We start from the raw sequence: 26,496 nt of genomic DNA, 5'->3' as shown, positions 1-26,496 counted from the left end.
TGCACCCTGCAAACATGGTGAACTGTTAAGAAATGTTCACAGCTGAGTCCTTTCTCTGTTTTTTCAAAGCCATGTTGCATGGATTTGAGTGTGTCTGCCATTAGGGGCTAGTTAAAGAGAAAGCAGTGACCTCTGAGTACAACAATAATGCAGTTGTTCTCAGAAGACCAGTCAGTCTTGAGACCATTTATCAAGGTCTGCTTCATGAAAAAAGAAAAAGAAAATAGTGAGCAAGGAAATATAGCCAGAAATAGAATTGCTGGTAGGAGAGCTCTCTGGTATCTGTATGATGTCGTTGGGCCAATAACTAATAACTCAGTTACTTAGAGATAGTGCTGTTCATTTCTGTTTAAGAGATGCTAAGTACATAGGATCCTAAAAGGTGAAGGCATATATGTAGATTCCTTGTATATCTGCTGAGAAGGGAGACAGAAAACTGACAAAACAGAAGACTTGTGACTGCCATATTGTACCTTACTGATCAAGTAGAATTAAACAAAAGCATATTACAATCATTTGATTGGATTTCAATACATTTAATTAAATTGAAATGTCATTCAGTTTTGACAGGTAGAATGTTACCTTGAGATTTAAGGCCTCTTTGAAGCTTTAAAAGAAGCTTATTACTATTGAATAATAAGGAACGAGGTATGGGAAAAGAGAAAGTAATAGAGGAAGTCTGATTAAAGGATAAGATATGCATTATGAAACAGTAGAGTGAAATCCCCTTAAATTATGGTTATATACTTTAAAAAAAGTGAATATCAAGAAAGTAAAACAGGTCCTGTATAGAGATATGAATCCCCTTCAGAGTGAGGAAGATGAATAGTGAGGGTGAATAGGAATGAAGTATTTACACTTCTGTATGAAAATAGAACAAGGTCGCAGTTTTACATAGAAGTCCTGTTGTTGCCCATTTATCCTTGAGTCTGATTGTCTAAAACCAGCATCCATTTCCTTGCATAGAGGACAGGAGGGAATAAGAGTAGTGAAGCAGAAAAGCATTAAGCCATCAGCCCACAGATTGCAGAACAGAAGGCTCTACATGCATCTCCCTACAGATTCCTTACCCTACCACCACATGAAAGAGCTACCAGTCCTCAGCCAATTCACGCATGCCTGGATTCTTCATCAGGACTTTCAAAGTCTATCATTGTCCTTTACAAACTTGGATCTTAGTTAACACTGGCAAGTTAGCTATCTAGCTCATTATTCCTAGTACAAATTTCATCTAAAGATAATTGCCTTAAACACTTTGAGGAAACTCCCACCTTCTATGGGAGGGTGTAGATTGTATGAGAAATGAGGAAATGCCTATTTCTTTCATTCATTCATTCATTCACAGTAGCGCTTGAGAACCTCTCATTTGTGAGGTTCTTAGAACTGTGTCTGAAATAAAAACAAGTGGTAGTCATTGTTTTCCTTCCCCCACCACCACAGAACTAATAGCCTGAAAAGAGAAGCATTAAAAATGGTATTTCAGGGGCCAAGAGTTTGACCTAGTGGTAGAGTGCTTGCCTAACATGTATGAAGACCTGGGTTCGATTCCTTGGAACCATATACATAGAAAAGCCGGAAGTGGTGCTGTGGTAGAGTTGTAGTCTTGAGGAAAAAGCCCAAGGATGGTGCTCAGGCCCTGAGTTCAAGCCCCAGGACTGGCAAAAAAATAAAATAAAATAAAAATAAAAATGGTACTTCAAACAATCAACATGTTAAAAAAAAAGTAAGCATGTAATACCAAAAGAGAAACACAAATTGCAAAAGCAAATCCTGATTCTTACCAAAAGGTCTCCAGCTCCCAGAATCGCCAGGTTGGTCCTCAGCTGTCTGGCCTCCATTACTGATGTAGAACTACCTGCTGCAAGGTATCGCCCATCTGAGTACCAGGTTATTCACTGCTGTGAAATCTGCCATGCTCTGTCAAATCTTTGCTTTTGTTTATGTGACAAAGGTTGACTTCACTTACCAACTGTCAGGGAACCGTAAAAACATAGTGTCCCTTATAGAAAACATTACTTATTCCTTGAAAATCCAATCTGGCTCTGCTTATACACCTCCCATAATTCTTCAGTTTAATCTTTCAACAAATATTTATTTATAGAGCTTTGGCTATGTGGTAGGTTTGATACCAGGTGCTGATTTTCTGGCCCACGTGTTATGGTCAGAGACGTGTGCATTAACTCCACTTTATTAAATTGTAAGCTCACCACTCACTTCTGCAACTCCCATTAGTGCTTATAATATAGTAGTTCTACAATAAATTTTTGTTCAATTGAATTGAATTTTCCTCTTACAGATCATACTATGACAGTAAGATTGTTATAAGATTCATTTTTCATCTGAAAGATTGTACTTCCTAAGATGTGTTTAAATTATGTTGTCAAAAATGATAGTATACATAAACAGTAGATCTTCTTTAAAATTTCAAGTCCATGAGAAATGGAATAGTATTGCAAAAAAAAGCCCTATTTGTCAATTTTCTCTGAAGAAGCACATAGACTATCCGGTTGTTTTTCAATTTATCACCCGCTGTCTAAATATACCTGATTTTCCAGTGTTATGCCTTACATCCTTTTTTAAAAATAATATTTTCCTTGTCATCATCTTTCTTTAGTTCCTGCCAGAAGTGACTGAAAAGCTTAAAGGTATAGTGTTTAGAGGGACATATATACAAAATCCAAACCTCAATTCTGCTAACTGCAAATAAATGCCCAATCAATTAGAATGACCATTCTTTTGTGCAAGCTATTCTCAGAGCCACTTGCACAGCTGGGTTGAATTATGCTGCATTCTTGATAGTTTATTCATATAATTATCATTTCTGAATTTTAAAGTGCAATTGGAGTGATTCTTTTTCCTTCACCTATTCCTATCCAAAATATTTTGCCTATCTTACTGTACTGGAATTGAACATGTTAAGCCTATTTTCTGCTTCACAGATTTGGATTTATCCTTAAACCCAAATGGAGAAGTGACCATGCAGATTGGAGATGCCCTGCCAGTGTCCTGCACAGTATCTGCTAGTAGGAACGCAACTGTGGTGTGGATGAAAGTAAGTCACCTTTGGGGGCCTTCTTGCTTAGGGTCATTGACATAGTCTACTTTATCCAGATAGTATATCAGTGGCTAATGTGCTTACAGAAACTCTCTCTTACCTTCTCTCCCTCTCTCTCTTCACCCTTTGTCTACCAAATCAAACCACAATCAAATTTTAGCACAGTGTGGCATGGCATTATAGTAGATGCTTCAAAATGAAGTTTTGGTATTTATGTATCTATAATGAATAATAATATACCATATATATGTACATATATACATACACAGATGATTACAGGTGTTAAACATAGTAATTTTTGCTATGTTGTAATGGATTATCATTGTCACATGATATTTACAACAGTCTTTAAAATATTCAGCTTATCCATTATTTTTCCCAGTACTTATAAAGTAATGTGATTAGATAAGATCAGGTATATTCAGCATATGGCAGTGGTCAAAGATGGTGAATAATTTTGAAATATATAGGAAAGCTTCATAGAGAACCACAATGGAAGTAGTTGATCCATGAGAGGTTGGAGAATGGTAAAGAGAAATAGGCTATGTTAGGGAGGGGTATTAGCCAGAATGGACTGAACTAACAAGAGACTAAATGGAAATGAATATAGTTAAGTAGATGATATGTATGAAAGGAAAAAACTTGTTGAAATTGTCTTTGGAAGAGGGAAAGAGAGAATGTTATGGGGAGTGGGACAGATTGAAATAGATTGCATACATAAGTGCACAAGTTACAGTGAAATCCTCCCCTGTATAACTATTATATGCTAATAAAAATATTTAGCCTTAATAGTTAACTCAAGATAAATTTCTCATAAAATAATTGCTTGTGGGGCCTGGAGTTTGGCCTAGTGGTGGAGTGCTGGCCTAGCATTCAAAAAGACCGGGGTTCGATTCCTTGGTACCAGTTACATAGAAAAAAGCCAGAAGTGCTGCTGAGGCTCAAGTGGTAGAGCTCTAGCCTTGAGAAAGTCCAAGGACAGTGCTCAGGCCCTGAGTTCAAGCCCAGGACTGGCAATTTTTTTTTCAAATAATTGCTTGTGGCTATGATCCTGCCACTTAAGTCCTTGTCTGCTGTTTTCAAAGATTCAATGCTTTTGTGACCAAAGAATAGCAAGGAAGGGCCATGAAACACATTTTTTTTTCTGCTGAAATACATACACACACACACACACACACACACACACACACACACACACACACACAAACACATGTACACTGCTTGAAGCAAGGGTTAAAAATAATTATATTCAATGAAAGTGGGGAGAAATTTGTTGCTAAAATTTCTAATAGAGGAAAATATAAATTATTTTATATTTCTTTTACACTTTTCACCACTCTTCATGTTAGATCTCTGTTACTTACTTGATTTGTCTTGGAGCTCAGATTCTTCTTTCCCTTCCTTTTTCCTCCAACCTCATCAGTGAATTTTGGTTCACTTGAATAATTAAAATGTTCATTCTATTGTCTGACTACTTAACCTTACATTTTTATTCTGGCAAATGTCACAAAACTAAATATGTTATCAATAATTGTATAAATATTCAACATGTTTTTATTTTGGGACTTAAGAAATACGTTTCCTACAACCAGTTTCCATTCAAGGGAATCACTATTGATTGAATACTAATGTCGGTATTGCCAGTCAACATTAACTTATAGGGATTATTTAATATGGAGGGGGAATATATTCTAGTAGATAGAAACAAAAGAAACTTAAGATTTTTTAGTTGCCTTTTAATTTCAATTTCTGACAAATAGAGATATTTTCTGCATGTCGAGTGATTTTAAAAATTAGACATTTTATTTCATTTTCTCATAAAAATTAATTTCCTCGAGGCACTTTTGTTAAAAGCATCTTTGTCATAATTTTATAATGGAGCTTCAGAGTTGATCATTGTACTAGATGAAATTGATAAATTATCACACATCTGTGACAATTGCATATTGATTATAAAGAGGGATTGTCACATGAGAACATTCCTTAATGTAATCACATCATAAGATAAATATGTGTATATACACACAAATATAATTAAGTTCTTAGATCAATTCTCTATGGTAAAAATATGACCTTTTTCACAAGTAAAGGAAACTCAGCCTCAAAAATTATTCTCTTCTAAATGGCCAGTTTCCTAACCAAAAGGTCTGAAATACAACTCTGCTTTTCCTAACTCAAAAACCACAAAAGATCAAGGAAATCTAGTTGCAAAAACCTATGAAAACTTTGCAAAGGATACTTACATTTTTGTAAGACCCAGGGGAATAATTTAGGCCTAATTAATTTCTACTAACTATATTTAATATTATAGTTGTTTGCTGGGAGGTAATTTGCTTCTTATTTAACCACCAGGATAACACCAGGCTTCGATCAAGCCCATCCTTTTCTAGTCTTCATTATCAGGATGCTGGAAACTACGTGTGTGAAACTGCTCTGCAGGAAGTGGAGGGCCTAAAGAAACGAGAGTCCCTGACCCTCATTGTAGAAGGTAGCTAAATGCTGTGGTACCAAGTCAACCTCTGAGAATTTAATGCTTGATCTTTTTAAATTGCTTGCATGTACTATAATATTTTTTCATTGCAATGGTGTTTTAGGAAAGCCTCAGATCAAAATGACAAAGAAAACTGATCCTAGTGGACTGTCTAAAACAATAATCTGCCACGTGGAAGGCTTTCCAAAGCCAGCTATTCAATGGACAATTACTGGCAATGGCGTCATAAACCAGGCAAGTATTCGTCTTGTTTTATGCTATGATTGTCCCAACATGGAGTTTTACTTTGGAACCCAAAGTGTAGATTGATTTGTTACTACATGAAATCAAGAGTGTCTCAGAAAAAGCTCTTGCTGATTTCTGAAATCTTACCCAAATTTTCCCAAAGGTTTTAAACCTCAGAACTGTGAGAAATGGAGAACTCATCACATTGTGTTCTGTTTTCAAACAATTCTAACTGGATAGTGCCCAATGGTCATTAATTTCTAAAGCTTAGGAAATTAAAATATTTAGATAAATACTTGGCAGCATCAGAAAATTATATATCAGAGTATAGGTAGCCTCCATTAATTACTTTAATTATTCATATAAAAAGATATTTCTTAGAAGTGGGTTCCAGGGGTGTTAAATATGTATTCTGGTTTCCTGTGTTGGGGTTAGAGCTAGAAACTAGTAATGGGGAGACCGATTTGTAATAGAATCTAGGCTGCACCTTTCTACACCAAAGAAGAGATAAATCAAACCTAAATATTTGTGACATTTAATAACAGTTAAGTCCAAACATTACAATATTTTTCTCTTAACTGTAAGTCTCACAAAAGTAACAACAATCTGGTATGGCACTGTGGGTTTATAACTTAATGCCACTAAGCTGACAAACTGCTTAGGATCTTAGAATCCTTTAAATTACAGTTTTCTCAATAACCATTTTAACATCCCCTCATCTTATTAGACCAGTTAAAGAATCTTCAGGAACACAGAATTTTCTATCATACTTTATGCCCCATTTGGACTCAGATGAAATTTGAGGAATATGTGTAAAGGAAAAATGAGGAAAATTTATTTTAAATTGAAACCTTTACTTTTCTTCTGTCCATGGAAATTCAGCCCTGGCTCAACTCATATTATTTGCAGAGCAGAGCTGATCTGGACTTTTTCCTTATCGTTGAAACATACATATATATTTCCTTGTGCTCAGGATGGAAAGCTTGAAAAGGAATCACACTTAAAGAAAGTGATTCTGATTTTTGTAGATATAATGGACACACAATAGAAGACAACTGGCCCTTTAAACCTAATCAAATGTAGTTTTCTTTTATTTGGGATACAAATCTACATCTTCTTTGTTCTTGTCAATGTAGAAACCTACTTTTCACATCAAACGCTAAAATTAAAGACTAAAACAGACCGGGAGTTTGGCCTAGTGGTTAAAGTGCTGGCCTAGCATGCACAAAGACCCGGGTTCGATTCCTCAGTACCACATACACAGAAAAAAGCCAGAAGTGGTGCTGAGGCTCAAATGGTAGAGCTCTAGCCTTGAGAAAGTCCAAGGACAGTGCTCAGGCCCTGAGCTCAAGCCCAGGACTGGCAAAAAAAAAAGACTAAAACATAATTGGGAATGATTCTTTACTACTTTATTCTTTTTAATATCTATTTCAACTCACTGCTAAGTGCAGCAGGAGAGAACTGTTTCTACTGGTCATGTAGGCAGAGAAAATGGCAAAATAAGATCAGGACAAATATCTGATAAATGAATGGCCGTTTTAGAAATAAGTAACTACATTCTGCAGGGATTGATGTAGCAAATAAAAGGACATACTAACATGCAAAACCCTCGGAGGGTGTGGAAAAAATAGCAAGTATATTTACAATGGAGACCAAAATAATAATGTTATTCCACAATGTCAAAGAGAAAGTTTGATTCTGGCCCACTAGGTGATATATCATTTTTCTTGTCCTAGATCCAGGCTGACCCATCCATAATCTTGGATTTATTCCTACATCAAACACGTGATGAGTCTACTATTTCATAAATAAAATATATCTCTGCCTGTCCTCTACCCTAAGGGAGTAGCAGAGATCCTATTTCTGTCCTCAATACACTTAAGCTGTAGTTAACTATAAAGCAAAATGGGAGCAAATTAGGACATAATGTGAATAAAATGACAGACAAAGCAAAGGACTCAAGTGCCTATTTGCTTGAGTCATATTGGATTTAAGGGTCAAATTCTAGGAATGGGATAAAACTGGATTGCTTTGTATGTTTGAAGAGAGTAAATGCAATGTTCTTGCTTGCAAAAAATCAACAGACCTTCATAGTCACTGAAAATAAATTCAGTTCTTTATGTAATACAAGGAAACTAGGAGAAAATGGTTCTATTTGCCTAGAAGGGACTTCATATATATTGAAGTTGATGGAATTTGCTAACTACCAATAAGTCATTTTAAAATAAATATCCTGTTAAAGTGTTAACTAAAACAGAACATCAGTTGCAATGGTTTGATTGACTTAGTTATTAGGATCATCGTAGAAAAATAAATCCCCTTATAACTTTAATTATCTCCATTCTTACACTTAGCTGTGAACACCATAATATATGATGGAGCATCTTATGTAATCCACTTCCTCACTATGTTTCTTTTCCACGCACTTGGGATATAGTTCCATGTTTAAACCCAACTTCCTTCTTTTTCCAGACAGAGGAATCTCCTTATATCAATGGCAGGTATTATAGTAAAATTATCATTTCCCCTGAAGAGAATGTTACATTAACTTGCGCAGCAGAAAACCAGTTGGAGCGAACAGTAAACTCCCTCAATATCTCTGCTAGTGAGTATTTCATTTCTGGCATTAAAAAAAAGTAAGAAAATTTGAAGTTATTCTTCATTAGTTTAAAATCTTCAGTTCCATCTTCCTGTACTGCATTATGGTAAGTTTTATTTATGTATGCATTTATTTTGCATTTGATATCATCGCCATAAGGTTCTTTTCTTTTTCACCTGTTTTTTTTATACTATCTTTGTCTTAACAGTTTAAATCATTTCATATCTCTTGGATCAGTGACCTTGTCCTTTTATTAAAACAGCTCTAATGAGCAACACAGGATAAGAAATAAGTTGCTTTTATTTAATACATATTTTGTGTTCAGAGTAGAGATAATTCAATGATTATCTTAATGCATTTTTATAACAGCTTTAACCTTGGTAAATTTGTAATCTTTTCTTTTTGTAATCCAATTCTTGATGGTCCATCTATTCTGCCTTTGTTTTACACAGTAATATCATGAGATTAAAATTTTGGCATATTATTTTATTAATATCATCTGAGCAAACTGATACCAGAATTCTTAAAATGGCTCCATTTTTATATCATTTTTCAATTATAACAAAACTCAAATGTAAGAAATTATCTCAGGGAAAGGATCTGTGCATACTGAAATCTGTATAATATGTATAAACCTTTAGCCATTTCTTATGAAAATAATTTTGATTAAAAGTGAAATTATTCATTATCTTAATCCTTTTATTCTTCCTATATCTATCTCACCCTTAAATCACCACTGGCCTAAAAACAACAACCAAAAAAGGCTGCTTTAGACAATGCCCAACTTTTATTCTTCTGTCAGTTGGAATCCTGTGTGTGACCTTAGAAGGCTATAGATACAATGTCCAAGAGTCAGTGGGGGCTTGGAGGTAATAATTTTGTAAAGTTAGTTGTCCCTATTGAACTACAACTGGAATCTTAAAGAATGTTTGACTGACATTAGAAAGTTCTAAACAAATGTAACTCTAAAATAGGAGCATGACTTCTCAGAACGCAATTCAGACAGTATTGATTTATCCTACTAAGAGAATCCATCCTTTCTTATAGAACATAAGTCTTTTTTAGTCTGACTGTATGAGGTGCTTCTATTCTCTAGATATTACAGTGGCTTGATCAAGATTTGACAAAATCATTTTCAATCTAAGTGAACATCTGAGATTCTAATTAAATGAATATATCTGTATCTATAGATGGAATTATAGATATAGATATCCATATCTACTGGGTGGAATTATAGATATAGATATCCATATCTACTGGGAATTTACATCTTATCAAACCATTGTTGATAGTTCTGATATAGCCACATGAACTCTGAAGCATGTTTACATAGCTTAGCATAGATTACCATCTACAAGACCAATATCTCTTAAAATGAACCAAAAGTGTGGCACATTGTTAGAGAACTTGAGCCTACATCACATATGTTCCTGAATAATCTGTAACCCAAATCCACACCTTGAGACTATTTCTAGGTGTATGTCTTTGACACCAAAGAATGAAAATGAGTTTCCCTATGGGGAAGCTGAAAAAAAATATGAGAAAAATTGAAGAGTAGAGCACATAGTCTTCACCGGTGCTAAATTGTTTCTGAAAATAAGGTACTTTTGAAGGGTACTATATAGTGAAAAATTACTATGGATTTCAAATTAGTACTACTTGTTATTTGTGAAAATTTCTGTGACAGATGATTACTTTTGCATTTTTAATTACTATCCTTTCCTTAAAGCAAGATTGATTTCTTTTGCAGGGTGTTCGTGCTCTATTAAATGTGATCTTATTTTTTTACCCTTCGCTGTAGGACAGAAATTTTATTTGAGTATTATTACCTCATGCTATAATGGTAAAGGTGACTTTCATATATCAACAAATTTTGTTTTTAATTTCATATTAACATTTTTCATTTCAGTAAGTATTCCAGAACACGATGAGGCAGACGAGATAAGTGGTAGGTACTATGCTGCCGACCCTTCTTCCTTGACTCTCAGTTCAAGATTTATGAAGTGTCCTTGTATAAGTAATTTTCTTAGCTTCCCACAATAGTGGCTTAAATTAAATGAGACCAGATTGTAGAACACTAAAATTTCACCCCCTTAAAAATCACAAGTTTGCATGTTAATCATGGTAGTGAGGCTCAGTCACCATGAATAAGTAGTAACTGCACTGGCTTCTATTCAAAAAAATAATAATACACTCAGCATTGCCTGTAATTGCATGAACTTTTCTTCTTTTTTGTAGATGAAAACAGAGAGAAAGTGAATGACCAGGCCAAACTAATTGTGGGGATTGTTGTGGGTCTCCTCCTCGCTGCTCTCGTGGCTGGTGTTGTCTACTGGCTGTACATGAAAAAATCAAAGTAAGTGGTGGAACAACGATTTTCACCATTCATTGACCATCCCTGGGCTCACTCCTGCTGTGCCAGCCCCGTATGCAATAAGACAGCCTTGTCCTTCAAGTCAGCCTGGTCATATATGGCTTTAATTCGGTGACTACCGTATACACCTAGGCTATGATAGGGCATCATTTTATAGGTGTCCTCTGATTTTTTCTTAGTCATGATTTTGAACTCAAATTATTTGATTTTTATTTGATATTATTTTTAAAGCACATATGCTGCCTGGGGTTTGTGAACATTCATTTTCATAAGGCTAAAATATGTGTTAGTGACTGTTGTGTGTGATTTTATTGTCTGTAATTTTTGCATTGACTAATATGACTGCAATGAAATTGCTGATTGGGTGGAAAACTTGTTGTCCTTACTTCTTGATTCCAGTTAGTTAACTCGGTCCTACTGCTCTCCAGTTGAGTATTGTCGTCTTATCATTTGTCTAAGAATATAATTCAGAAACAAAGATATTATTTGTCATTAATAAAATTGAATTAATTTGCTGGATATAGTGGCTCATGCCTGTAATGCTAGCTACTCAGGAGACTGAGATCTGAGGATCGTGGTTCAAATCCAACCCTGGCACTAAAGACCTTGGGACTCTTATCGCCAATTAACCAGTAGAAAACCAGAAGTAGCACTGTGGCTCAAGGGGTAGGGTGGAAGCCTTGAGCTGAAGAGCACAGGGACCGTGCCCAGGCCCAGTGTTCAAGCCCCATGATGGACAAAAAGAATTAAATTAAAATTGCATCAAACTAAAAATGTTTAGAATCATAAAATATATCCATACTATGAAACTTATACATCATCCATCAATAGTTTATAATGAAAACCTGTCAACCAATGAAGACTATGAGCATGCACACATCTAGTACTTTTTATCACGTAGAACAAATGGAGCTGAGTCTTCTGCAACTCCATTGGTGATCCTTAGCATATTTCAGTTTTCAGCTAATGGTTTTCAATCTCATGAATTAAATTACATCTAGTAACAACAGTTGACATAATTTTTTATGCTATTTCGATCTGATACAATTTATCTAAATTTTCTGAAGGGAAAATTTAACTTAAAAGAAAAATCACCTGGGTGTGGTGGCTCACACATGTAATCCTAGCTACTCAGGAGGCTGAGATCTGAGGATCAAGGTTCCAAGCCAACCTGTCTCAAACCGTGAGCCTCTTATCTCAAATTAACCTCTAGAAAATGGGAAGTGGGGCTGGGGTTCAAGGGTAGGGAGATAGCCTTGAGCTAAAGAGCTTAGGCATGGTGTGCAGGCTGAGTTCAAGCCTCATGACCCACAAAAAATAAAAAAATGAAAAAGAAACAAAAATCCGACTCAAATCGGAACCCCTGACCTCATCTTGTAAAGATGTCAGGTTCATTGGTGAAGTGTTTGAGTGCAACTGCCGTACAAGGGAAGCTGTGGTTAAATTCTCCTGAACACATGAACTGATGAGCTCGGAATGAGGTGTTTGTTTTAGTCTCACAGACCATCTACTAGATAGGCATCTTTATATACTGGTTACATAATAAAATTTTGAGTCAGAGAATTCTTAAAAGACAGTTACATAGATTGCAGTTGATAGACTTCTTTGAAAACTTTGGTGCATAATCACCAAGCATCATTGTTATCTCATGATACCTTACTTTCTTCTCTTTTCCATTAAAGTAAAATCTTGTTTTCTATTTTAAGCTGTGATGGAAGTATATGATGCTAATTACCATAAAAGGGACAGCATTTTCTGATTTGGGCACTTCATTCATTATTGAGCAGTCCTCATCAGAATCTTATGTATTAGCTAGAAAATCAGACCATAGTGTGCATGCATTTGTGAATGTGTTTGTGTATGTGTGTAGCCAAACATGTGCACTGTTTGGAAGAGAGAGTCAAAAAGAGAATGAGTCCAAGAGAGAGAATAAAAATGTATTACAAGTATTTGCCTCACTTGATTATGGAGGTTACAACAGTTCAGGATGTGCCATCAGCAAACTAGATATACTGGAGACCAGATGTAAAGATTCAGGCTATGTCTACAAAGCCTGGGCATAGAGAAGCTGAAATAGAAGTTTCAGACTGAAATTAAACAGGATGAAGATCTTGTGGAGCCATTCTTACAGTCTGGACTATAGAGAAAAAGTAAACAAACATAAGTAAGCCATGCCCAAATCAAGTGGTGAGTCAGTTCGACTTTCTTAGCCTTCTAATTATACTGACACTTTAATTGACAAAGTGTGGCACATACACAAAAAGGAAGGAAGTCTCCTTTGCTCAGTCTTTTCATTCATATGTTCATCTCATCTAGGACGACTGTTTCTCATACAACCAGAGTAGTGTTCAATCAAATTTCTGGGCATGACATAGCCTAGTCAGGTTAGCACACAAATTTTATTATCACACTAACAAATGCATGATTTCCTTCAGAGAACATTTTAGCTACAAATGTATAACATGGGTTTGTACCCATAGTATCTATGGAAAATTTAGAGGAGTATCAGTTCCATGTAAGTAAAAGAAAATACTAAGCTACTAAAAGTTTCTCAGAGAAAGTAGATGCTCTAGATTGGGAATTTTATAGATTTCTGATGATCAAAATCTTATCCTCCCTTTATTATCCATGACCAAAAAACCAAAAACAAAACAAATCAAACAACTTTGATTCAAAACTTTTTTTTTTGGCTAAGATTTCGGCCAAATTCCAAAGTACTTTTTCCTTGGAAAAATGAAAATGAAATGCCTATGTCCTAAGCTAAAACATGAACTTTTATCTTCTACTTTGCAATTAAACGGATGCTAATTCTTGAGAAACTCCCTGCATCTTAATCAGCCTATTGTAATAATCAGTATCTCAATAGACGTAATTGTCTTTCCATATATAGAAGAAATTAATGTGTATATATTAATTCATTAGTTATTTCCATGTGGTGATCTAAAATTAAAATTATGGATGAATGAATACTGAACATGTAGCTTCACAGTGTCATTAAACTGGGGTTTCAGCTTTACAGTATCACGTATTAAGTGTAACTTTTAGCATCTGATTTAAACAATCATATAAATAATTTATATTTACTATTATTATTCCATCAAATTTAGTGTACAGAAGTACACTAATATGAATTGCAATCCAAGCAATAAGCTATAATCCTCCTCCAAGCATCACAGGATTTTTTTTTACCAGTGTGTGGAATGTTTCAGATTTGGTGAGTGATTTGTATGCCTAATTACTTATTTTTAACAGTGTACTCTGAAATAAACTGGCACTAATACAATTGACTTAGTGTTCTTAACCTCTTAATTCACTAACCAGACTAAATGAAATGCATAATAAGAGCTTTCAAGATTAGCCAGTGGTTCATACCTGTAATCCTAGATACTCAGGATTGCAGCTTGAAACTGCAGTTTCTGAACAGGCAGCGGCTCATCCTAGCTCTTATAGGAAGCATAAGTAGGAAGAATACAATCCATACCAGATCAAAAAATGTAACCCTATGCCCTTAAAACCTGGAGGCCTGGTATGGAGCACATGCCTAGCTAGTTCTAAGTTCAAACTCTAGCAGTGCCAAAAAATAAAATACAGACATTTTCAAAATGAGAATTTCTGAGATTTTTGTTCTTGTGATAAAGCTAGAAAATTTTAACAATATTTGAAGGAAGCTCTTTGCCTTGGTAATTGCAAAAAAGCCCCTAATATTAAAAGAGAAACAACTCAGATCTAAAAATAAAGAAAAGGTGTACAGGCAGAATTATGTAGGCATGCATGGACTTCATTAGAAGTTTATTAAAATCATACATGAATGCATTGAATAGTTGCCCAGCTTCCACAGGTCTTACCACTGAGAGCAAATATTAAGCAGACATTTATTATCTCAAAACCCTCATTGTGTAAAAGCATAAAAACTTAGCGATGATTCACTCTTGTAACACAGTGCTGTGTTCATGAAAGCTGTTGTGTTGTGTATACAGATAATACGGAAATCACAGAATCAAAAATGTACTACGATAATTTGGCCTGTGTAATGCCTTTATTCCAGTGCTTTTGGAAGAAAGCAAAGACAGTCCTAACTTGGCAAGGAATTAACAAGAACTTCCTGTAACACTGAAATCTCAAGAAATAACAAGCAGGCTATTCAGAGTCCTTTATATTAGTGTTTCTTGATAGATGAAACCAGATTGTACAAGAAAGGTGATTTTTAACTGTATTTTTCATTTCTAATCCATACTAACTCTGAAACCAAATATGTGTCCTCACAAAGAAAAGAGAAAAGATTCTCCATTGAATGAATTGAAAATGTAGTGCTGGAAGACATGCTCTGTACATTTTCTACCAATTTTCTCACTTATAATGGCACAAGCAAGTATTGTCTCTCTCCCTCTATTTCTCTTCCTTTCTCTTCTCTCTGTCATATTTCTTTTACTGAAATCTTCAGCCATTTAATGAATTATTAACTCCATTTTTTAGAATCCTAGGGTCAGTGAGATTAACCTGGCCTATAGTATTTCTTTCTCCAGATTCCATATTATTCTAATTTTGCTACATTTTCAGGGCTTCTTAGCAGTGAAAATATCAGCTCTGACTTGCCTACCGGCATTTGCTATAATGTTGTGGGGAAAGGAGAATGCTCATAGGGGCCAAATGACATAGCCTTTCCTCTAGTTTTAGAATTTAAAGTAATCCAAATTTTTGCTTCTTTGTCTTTATCCATCCAGATCAAGCAGGCAGGCGGAAATAGGAAGAAAGAAATTGGCCCATTATTCTACCAAACCATTGGTAATAGACTTAAGGGGAAGTGGGCTGAAGTAATGACGTAGGAGTTTGCTTCTAGGTCATTAATATCCACCCAAGGGGCAGAAGCCCCTATGAGTCCTCTTCTCTTCTGCTGCATGGAACCTTTTGTCTCTGAACCTTTTCAGAGAGAAAAGGCTTGTCTCAAAATATAATATACTTGGGATGGGAACGTGAGTTAGTGGTAGAGTCTTTACTTTGGCATGCAAGAAACCCTAGGTTCCATTCCTCAGTACCACATGAACAGGAAAAGCTGGAAATGGTGCCATGGTTCATGTGATACAAAGTGCTAGCCTTGAGCAAAAGAAGCTCAGAGACAGCACCCAGGCCCCGAGTTCAAGCCCCTGGAGAAAACAAACGAAAGTCTGCCAAAATATGATGTTCTCATTGAAGAGAAAGCCACATGCTTGTTTCATCTAAGTAAAGGGTTCCCTGGTGTGAGCCTGATGCTGAAATACAGCGCTGGGCAACATCAGGCTACCTGATGGGAATGGATACACAGCAACCTCTGAGCAAATATACTCACTGACCCTGCGTCTGTTTTAATCCTTCCAATCTTTTATTTTGTGAGTCATCCTCGTATTCACTACCACCTAAGATGGTAAAGCCATATGCTGATTTTTTTTCACTGAGGATATATATTTTTTTTTATTTTAGTAAGGGACTTCCTAGGGGTCTAAGCAATGTTAAGGATATAAAACTCCAAGCTGTTTTAGCGAGATGTTTATTGTCCATTTTCTTGCTCAAATGAAGAGATGGTAGGCAATTTTCTGCAGGAATTAGTGCTCTCTTCTCCACCTCTTCATTTCCATTAAATTCAGCCCATGAGGTGGCTCACTTTGGTGACAATCATGATGAGGGAAAAGGGAAAAATATTCCCCTAGGAATTATTCATTTCCATCAAAGGAGTCAATAGTCAGTTTTTTTGAAATTGCTAATCCTGCCCAATGTGGTTAATCTTGCCTGTGCATAGGCCTGGTACCTTTTTGTGGAATAAAAACAGGCAAGTTATCCACCAGAAATCATTGAAAACATCGCTGTATCTAGACAGAGTCAAGGATTCCTCCTGCTCTTAAGAGCGTTTGGCCATTTATAATGTATATTGTTGTTTTTGAAAGAACTACATAAAATCTTGGCCTCCTTCCAAAGTCAATTATTTTATTACCATTTTTGTTGTCCACTTTTAACTTGTCTTAAGTCTATATTGGCCACACTGAACATTAGGGTCACTGTCTCACTGACCCTAATTCCTCCATCTCCATAAACCATTGCTAAAATAAAAGCATCATTCGGATACACCACCAGCCTTGACCTTTACCTTCTTTTAAGTGAGGCTGAAAAGAAGTGTATAGTATTTGGAAAATCTCTAGAAAAAGTTTCAAAATATTCTGAAAAAAATATTTTTTAAATGTCCTAAAATATTCTGAAAGCAACACTAGGTCTATAAAGACACTGTTCTTTGGATATACCACCAAATGAATTGAGTCTTAGATCTAAACTTCCTTCTGCTGCTCAGTAGCCATATGACCTTGGATGACCTTTCCCTGATTGTAAATTGTTGAGTCTCTGTAACAGCCTGGTACTTTCATGGATGCTGTCACTTTTATCATCACCACAGCACTGTAAGTAGGTACTGTCATCTTTTTTCTATTTATAGATGGACCACAGTGGGCTTAAGAGGAGAGACAAGTTTAAGGTCTTATAGCTTAGACTTGAAGAGTAACAAGAGAATTCCAGCCCTACTAATCTGAACATAACCATCCTCCCTGCCTCACATATTAGGCTAAGGTATCACCTAAGGGCCTTATCCCAACTTAGCATATTATGATTCTATGAGTCAACATTCCTCTCATATTTAAATTGGCCCAAAAGGAGTCTCTAATGGAGATAACTTAGGATAAACAATCTTTGTTCATTATATTTTAACCACATATAAAGTATGTGTACTTTATCAATGCCACTCAGATCAATTGAGAAGTTCTTTACAAAGGAAATAATTTAAAGAGAAGTTTGTCTGCCTGTTTTTGATTGAAGTTCTTTCTTCAAGTCCTTGAAATTTTCCAAATTTTTTAAAATTTTCAAAAGGCATTCCATAACATTGTATTTCTTTTACACATAGATCTCAAAATCAACACAAAAATATTCAGATATTTCCATTAGGGAAAAATGAATTTTCACAACAAAAATGGACAACTTTCTAACAGAGTATGTGTAAATCGTATTTACACACGCTAAATAATCTCTTGTCTATACCTTCCCCTTTTCACACTCCTCATCAACAGCAAGTGAGCAAGTGTTTCTACTTAGCACATCTCAGGGTAGATAACAGTTTAGTGTATTTGCATAGCTGTGTAATATGGTGCTCAGAGGCTGGGGCCATATAGCAGGATATGCTTTCAAATAATATTATTTCCTTATACATCAAAAGTTTTATTAGTATAAAAGTATCCTTCACTACTTCTCATAATATTCCATGCTATAAATTTCTCAGTGTCTGATACTAATGCACACACACTAGTTTCATTGTATAATATTTACATGGGTATCCTACCCATGTTTTATTTTCAATTCTTTAAATCCCCATATTAAAAATGAATCACACAGAAAACTAAGAAAATTATGATTCCCAGGATGCTCTCACAGTTTAACAATAAAAGTCTACTATAATATCATTATAAATAATTTGTGTTGATTTCATGCCACAGTGGTACAGCTGTATAATTAAAATAAAAATTTATGTAGCATATGAACATAAAGTATTCACAATCCAAATCTTTGAGCAAAGTTCTTCAGCCTCTGGTTTAGAGCACTTGCTTGGGTTTTGCTTCCTTAGTATTGTTGGACAATGTCTATCTTCATACATAAATATATAACATATAATCTGTATATATTTGGTATAATCTAAAAATACTCTAAGATCTGAAATATTTTAGGCAGACATATTCTTACTAGTAGGAAATTCCTTCTACTTTCTGCAAAACAGAATATAAATATTATATAAAACTAAATCCAGACTACATTGGTAATATTTTTTCTAGCTTTACTTTATTTACCATATCTTCATTGTTTTTCTTTAATTGAAGTATTTCTTCACTGAATATAAAAGTCTAGATTGAAAGTTTCATTTCAGAATTTTAGAGATACTAATTATATCTACCCTGAAATTTCTTTCTGATAAAATATCATCTGTAGTAAGTCATTGTTCTCCCAAGCAGGTTTTGGGGCTACTTTTGAATATTTCTCTACACATTTACTTGTGATTAGTTTGAGGAAGAAATATTCAGGCATGCATTTATCTTTGTTTTCCTTCTTGAGGATGTTTGACTATTTTAAAATTATTTAAAATTAGTTGTCCAATTGGGTTTAAATTCAACATGCCAGCTTATGAGCACAGACTCTCTTGATCAATGTTACCCTTCAGAGCAGTTTTTTATGGCAAGTCAATAGAATTCACAAAGTCTGAGAATTTTTCTTGCTTTTTATTTTATGTCTAATGTTTCTGTTCCATTTTCTTTTCATAGGGGCACTGCAGTTACACATACATTAGAATTCTGTATATTGTCAGTTGTGTGTAGAAGATCTCTAAAGATTTATTCTTTTCCTTTTTTGCTGTCATCTCCTTACTTTTCAAAATATATAATTCATATTTTTGTCCTTAAAGTAACTGTAGCTTTCTTCTCTCCCTCACAGACTATTAAGGCAATTAGTGAATTGTTTGTTTTCAATAATGTAGCTTTCAGCTCTTTTTACATTTTTTGCTGCAGAGATTACCATCTGCTTTCCCATTATTACTATATGTTCTTCTTTGTCATTAGTTGGGTATTAAAATAGTTGATTTAAAGTTTTTAACTTTCTAAGTCCAAAGGCTATCTCATACAAAGACTTTCTATTTTTTTTTCTGTGATGTGACATGATGTGTTAACTGATATTTTATAGAGTCTATATCCCACTAGATTGTTCTAGACAATGTGTTTTTGGTATTTATACACCATGGGATTCTATGTTGCCATCAGAAAGAATGACATTCCCCATTTTTAAGGAAACGGAAAGACTTGGAAAAAAGCATACTAAGTGAAATAAGCCAGAACCAAAGAAACATAGGCTCCATGGTTTCCCTCATTTGTAATAATTCATACACGTCTAGGATTCTCAGAGCAAAAGATCAAAATGGCTCAAAAGCTATGTACATATGGCCATATAGGATGAGGCTAAGCAAAATGAACTCTAGGATATGGAAATAAGAAGTGTATCGTTATAATTGTTGTCTTTATGATTGTTGTTCTTAATGTACTATGTGAAGTCATTTCTTTTCTTTTTTCTCCCTTATTGTTTATCTCATGTTACTGTATCTGACCTTGGTACCTGGTATAATGTATATACATTTATTTGTTTACTTGAAATAGGGGAAGGGAAGGGGAAATTCAAGATAATTGGGGGGAGAAAAACATGGGAAGGGGTATTAATGTTCAAGAAGTAATGTCCCTACTACCCAATAAATGTAACTGGAACCCCCCCCATAAAATACAATTTTAAAAAAAGAAAAAGAAGAAAATAAAATTTTCCTAATTAGGTCACTGACTGTCGTTTTGATATTGTGAAAGTTACTTTTATGTTATTTATCTGCCTTAGGATGAATGTTTAGTATTGACACATGGTTTTGATTCAGCTTTTACAAGCTTTTAATAGGATAACTGATATGTCTTGGTAAAGTTTAAACTAAAATTATGTCTTGTCTGTGTGAGCAGTAGCTAAAGTACTGTTGAGTTTTTGGCTTTTAAGTCTTATCTAGAGAACTTACTTTGAGATCCATCATGCCAGGATTGTTCTAGTTTTCTGTATCCATGTGGCTATTACCTTTAGCCCCTGCAACTTGTTTATAATATATTATGTATAATATATTCATTATCCATAAACATGGTCATAGGTCATTGGCCGTAACTGGGACATGTTTGAGAAAACACAAATGGAAAAGGCTCTTAATTAAACTCTCCCAGAATATTTTTGTAGAAAATTTTGGCCCAGAATGAATATGCTCATTGTCAACTGATAACTACTTCCCTGAAAGTAGAGAGAAAACAACCCAAGTGAAACCATAATCTAGCAAAGCACATACAATCTCCAAAATAATCTATTTTTGTCTCCTATCATAGATTGAATACACACTTTCTAAAATGCTGTGGTTAATGAGAATATGTTTTTGTCAGTCAGTATTCAAAGATGGGGACTTGTTGGCCAAGTCTTCAACCTTTTCATCCTTATTTTTCATACTTTGTGCAGTTTGATCTTTAACCCTTTCAACCATTTCAATGAAATGATGCTCATTTCATTCTCATACAGGACTGCATCAAAACATGTAAACAAAGATCTTGGAAACATGGAGGAAAACAAAAAGTTGGAAGAAAACAATCACAAAACAGAAGCCTAAGAGAGAAATGACTCCTGTTGTCCAGGTGAGTGTGCTGGACAGAATTTTAGACACTAATGTACAAGAGTGCACAATCACTTTGAAGATGACAGGGCAAGGTTTTACTTTTGACTGCCTCATAATTGTAGCTTCCAAAACAGGAAGAGAGTTTTCAAAAAGGGAACTTTCGTGACTCAAAAAAACGGAATCACATCGAACTTTTCAGACTCCCTCAAATAACCATTATTCTCTAAGTCATAAAACCCTTTTTTAAAAATCTAATTTTAACATATAAGTTGCATTTTTGTTTTCTAATGCAAAAGTTTTGCTCAGGAGGAAGAAGCCTTATTTTATTATGTTGGTATTTTGGGTTCAAAGGTCAGGCTCTAAGTTTATATTCAGAACAATTTAGAATAAATTTAAAAATATAAATATTTTAATTGAAGAATATAGTATAACTGTGAGTATATTTATACAGCTATCTTTCAAATCATTTTAATGTAAAGGATGACAAAGTAATGTATGTGTAAACAAACATACTCTATATAGACAGCATACATATATATGCGTGTACATATATTTGTGCACAAATGTCCATATGTACATATATTTACATGTGCGTAATGTGTATGTCAACGATGTATCTATTGCCTATGTTTATATATTGGATAGAGTTGTATGGCTTTTGATACAGTCTCAGAAAGAAATATGATACCAAGTTATTGTCACTTACCATTTATGTGTTTGCACTTTGTGTTCCCTTGAGCCAACCAAACAAGAATCCATTTGGCTATTGTTTTCCCTGTCCTTCAGAATAATTTTAACATTGACTTACTAGTAAGATGTAAAGAATAAAAAGATCTTCTGTCAATGTTATAGGTGAAATATAAATCATAATCATAGCCCACGCTAGGCTCTTAGGAACACAGGGGATATAGAGAAGAATTGTACTAGGAAGAAGGTACATGCGAGAGAAAAATAGTATAACTGGAGTGCCAGCACGTTTTAAAACCTGGAAACCAAGTATTCAAATCGATTGGGAAAAAAAGAATAAAAGCTTGTATCTTGACTTGTCCTGCTTTAAAATTAAGGCCAAACATGTAGCATTCTCACACTTATTTTCCCACTACCCTTCAGTTCTTTCCTCAGTGTGTACACATAGTTTTTACCTTCTGTTTTCTTCAAAACTGAATTGAGTTCCATCTCAGAAGACACATGAACCCAAAGACAAATATCACAAACCAAACTGTGATTTGAAAGGATGGATGCATTTTACACTTGAAGAGGAATGGAATGAAATGTTGTCCTATGGATTAAGCATTACAAAGGAAAGCCTTTGGGGGACTCCAAAAAAATAATATTTATAGAAGAAATATAGCAGTGGTTAGGGTTATAGGCTCAGGGACAATGGAGTTTTATGAACGATTCCTCTCATGAAGTAATTCTGTCACTTAATGCAAAACATCTGTTGTTGGCGGAAAATGATTGCTATGGTAACTTATCTAAATTATTTTTTCATCATTTCAGAGAAAAAACCCATATAAACCAATTGAAGCATGAACATGGATTGTATTTAAGACATAAACAAAGACACTGACAGCAATTCATGGTTCAAGTATTAAGCAGTTCATTCTACCAAGCTGTCACAGGATTTTAGAGAATTATCTCAAGTTAAATACTGAAAAGAAATTACAAAATTTGGCAGCCATGATAATAGGTCATATGTTGTGTTTGGTTTCAATTTCTTTTCTGTAAATGTCTGCACTGAGGATTTCTTTTTGGTTTGCCTTTTATGTAAATTTTTTACGTAGCTATTTTTATACACTGTAAGCTTTGTTCTGGGAGTTGCTCTTAATCTGATGTATAATGTAATGTTTTTATTTCAATTGTTTATATGGATAATCTGAGCAGGTACATTTCTGATTCTGATTGTTATCAGTAAAATCCCCAGACTTACTCACAGGCATCTGAAACCCAAATGTGGCAGCTTGTGAGCACTGGGGACAGACACATTGCCCTATTCAAAACTGGATTTAATCACTGTCAGGACAAAGCAGAGTCAGACTGCAAAGGACCTTAATGCTAACTTGGCTCATGTGTTACTAGAAGATTCAGAATTGAATCCCAGACACATATGGACACATGCATTATAATGGTTCTCCCAAACTGAGAAGTTTGCCTGTTCTGAAAAACACATAACAGAATTTGGGTAACACTTATCTTTGAAACCACTTGATAGTAAATTGCTTCGTGTCAAAGAAAAACAACCCATGTGTGAGAACACGGTCTGGAAAAATCATGGATAACAGTCCCATGTTCATAGATCACAATGTAAATCACTGTAATTTAAAAAAATTGGTGTTAAATCCTTTGGGTTATCCACTGCCTTAAAATGATGCTATTTCCTTTAAAAAGAGATATCAGTCAGAATTGGAGATTTTTAACAGTGGTCATTCTCAAAGCTGTGTTATTTTCCACAGAATATAGAATATATATTTTTTTCGTGTGTGTTTTTGTTAACTATGCTACAGATATTGAATGCACCTTGAGATAATTTAGTGTTTTTAACTGGTACATAATTTATCAAGCAGTACATGAGAGTGTAATAATAAAAATGTCTGTATCTTTAGTTACATTCAAATTTGTAACTTTATAAACATGTTTTATGCTTGAGGAACTTTTTAAGGTGGTAGTATAAATGGAAACTTTTGAAGTAGACTGGATATGGGCCCATAGCTACTTGTGACTAGACTTTTAAACTTCAATCTTTCAGGCAAAACCCTAGTTTCTGGGAGTTCGCTGTACAGCCATTTTTGTCCCAGGAGTTGCATATCTTTAAATGAAAACTAAAGAAAAAAAAGAATATATGAACATTATGTTTCCAGGTCTAAAATTATGTTCTTTGAGAGAAAGATAAAAGTTGTTGCTTGTTTTCTGGACTCATGGAAAAAAAAACACAGTGACAGCAAGAAAAATGAATTGATGAAAGTCATATTGAGGTTAATATTTTGCCACTTCTGCATTATTTAGAAACATGTGATCTTCTGTATTTGTAACCATTTATTGTCTGAGTAATAGTGACTCAGTTTAAGAAAAAAGCTTCCTGTAGTACATTGGTATGGATTAAACACATAAAATATTATATTAGACTCAATGCTGTATAAAATATAAAAGTATTATGGGAAAAAAGAAAATGTGTTATTTTTGCCTCTGAGCTGTGATTAACTAAAGTTTTATTTGGCAGGAAAAAAATTGAATCTTGGTCAATATTTAAACCAAAGTTAAAAAGGGGAAAAAAACCAAAGTTTCTTTTGTTTTGTTTTGTTTCTCTTGGCTAAGCCATTCTGTTCTTTCTGTAAATACTGTGATATCTTTCTTTCTTTTTTTTCTCTTTAGAATTTTGTTAAAGAAATTCTGAAATCTTTTAAACAATAAATCACGAACACTACAATGTGATTATTTCCATATTCATATTTTTTCCTTTTTTTTCTTTTGGTGTGGGAAATCAAAGTTTTTAAGTTGTACTCCTAAGATATGTTTGCATAAAGAAGCAACATGGAAGCAGAGAAGAGGATTATACTACAGTTATGGATTGGCTTCCACTTGCAATGGTTAATGACATGCAAAAAAAGACAAACAAAAAAGGTAGGGGGAGGCCGTCAGAACCTAGACAACAGAAGATGAGGAACCCAGAGCTTTGAACTGAGAGCAGAAAGTTTGCCAGGAAGAGGGAACAGTGTGAATATCACTAATGCCATGCCTGGATAAAGAAGAAGATTTGCCTGTGTAACAGCAGCTACATACACCAGGACACTGGGCGTGCAAATCTTTTGGTCTTCAACTTCTGAGGTTTTGTCTTTCCAAGTTCACTCCTCGGCAGCAGGAAGCAGGTCTGAATAGCTCAAGGTTCACTCCCTACATGTGACTATAGGAATTGTATGTGGAAATGGATTAACATAGCCGTCTATGCCTAAAAGATAATAAAAATGAAATATGTCTTCACATATCTCACTGATGTCTGCTTCTTTTCTACAATCGGATGCTCAGATTTCAAGAGGGATTTTCTTTGGAAGAGGAGTATAAAAAAACAAAACTGCCCATGAGGTCTTCTTAAGTCAGAAGGCCAAGACATGGGTCCCCAATTCCAGTAGGAGTGCTACTGTACTGCATCATATGACCAGGGTCATACTCCTATAGGCACCTCATTGATTCTACTCAAGCTAGCTATGAACATCAGCGGTACAAAAGAACTCTCTGAATCCACAGATTGCTGGCGACATTCACATGTTATGTAATGAAAATCAGGTGTAAAGATACTGAACATCCCCTCACTTTACAGCAGAAAATATGATACTTGGAATCATTCCATACATCCCAGGTTCCTTTGACTTTTCTTTTCTATTTTGCCAGTTATGGAGCTTGAACTCAGGGTCTGAGAACTGTCCTTAAGGTTTTGCGCTCAAAAGTAATACTCCATCACTTGAACCACAGTTCCACTTCCAGAGTTTCTGGTGATTAATTGGATATAAGAGTCCCACAGACTTTCCTGCTCAAGCTGGCTTTGAACAAGTGGCCTCAGATCTCAGCCTCCTGCTTAGCTAGGATTACAAGCATGAGTCTGCAGGCCACTTGACTTTAAATTAGATACGTTAGATATAAATTTGTTCTTTTCCCTGATCTGTTCTCAAAGTCTATCTAAAAATACCTGGATACTGAAGAGAAAGTAAATCCTAATAGACATGCTCTTTTACAAAACTAATAGACATATAAATTCATCATACTTGAAGAATTATTCCAACATGCTTAAATAATATATAAGCTAATGTTTCTTAATTTTTTAACTATGTGAATAGGATGTATTAGATGTTTTTTTAATGTACATATATTTGACATTTTGGGGGGTGGGTGTTGTTGGTCATGGGACCTGAACTCTGGGACTGGGCTTTGTCCCTGAGCTCTTCAGCTCACGACTACCACCCTACCCCTTGAGCCACAGCGCCACTTCCATATTTGACATATTTAAAACACATTTAAAGTCAGGTGCTGCTAGCTCACATCTATAATTCTAGTTACTCAGAAAGCTGAGATTTTAGATCATGATTCAAAGCCATCCTGGGCAATAAAATCTGAGAGACTTACCTCCAATTAACTACCAAAAAGAATCGGAAGCACTCAAGAGCACTAGCCCTGTGCAACAAACCTCAGGGACTAAACCCTGTGTTCGAGCGCCAGGCCTGGTGCAACAAAGAGAAGCACACACATGTTTAAATATGATAGAGGTATATATTTGTGTGTCTAGTCATTTATTACTTACAATGATTCACTGATTTTTTTCTTCAGTTTCATGGCAGAGAAAATGCCATCCTTGTTCCACTGACAAATGTATTCCATATAATCATAACTCAATGAAAAGTACTGGAAAGGGAGAATCAGCTGAAATTCCTGGCTTAGATTCCTAAAATGATAGTGCTCACAGTAGGGTCTATCAGCCATTCCTGTTTTAAAAACATATACATCTCTCTAATCTTGAATAGATTTCCAAAGAGGAGCA

At 34.9% G+C, this 26,496-nt stretch overlaps 1 protein-coding gene across 2 annotated transcripts in view; it reads left to right on the top strand.

Annotated features, from left to right (window-relative positions):
- Alcam (activated leukocyte cell adhesion molecule) overlaps window positions 1-20,991 on the top strand; it is a 175,133-nt gene extending 154,142 nt beyond the window's left edge. The window contains exons 9-15 of one of the 2 annotated variants that reach the window (XM_090347045.1): window positions 2,940-3,052; window positions 5,408-5,543; window positions 5,650-5,780; window positions 8,244-8,376; window positions 10,280-10,318; window positions 10,609-10,726; window positions 20,879-20,991. In XM_090347045.1, coding sequence (XP_090203171.1) covers window positions 2,940-3,052; window positions 5,408-5,543; window positions 5,650-5,780; window positions 8,244-8,376; window positions 10,280-10,318; window positions 10,609-10,726; window positions 20,879-20,966 — 758 coding nt within the window. In that variant the 3' untranslated portion in view covers window positions 20,967-20,991. The remainder of the gene's footprint in view (window positions 1-2,939; window positions 3,053-5,407; window positions 5,544-5,649; window positions 5,781-8,243; window positions 8,377-10,279; window positions 10,319-10,608; window positions 10,727-20,878) is intronic. The other variant, XM_090347046.1, reaches the window with a different exon arrangement.
- The last annotated feature ends 5,505 nt before the right edge of the window (window positions 20,992-26,496 follow it).

The sequence above is a fragment of the Megascapheus bottae genome, chromosome 1, assembly GCF_031878675.1.
Source record: "Megascapheus bottae isolate mThoBot1 chromosome 1, mThoBot2.hap1, whole genome shotgun sequence".
Classification (NCBI taxonomy): Eukaryota; Metazoa; Chordata; class Mammalia; order Rodentia; family Geomyidae; genus Megascapheus; species Megascapheus bottae.
The sequence above is the reverse complement of the archived record's forward strand: the minus strand, read 5'-3'. Positions and strand labels throughout refer to the sequence as shown.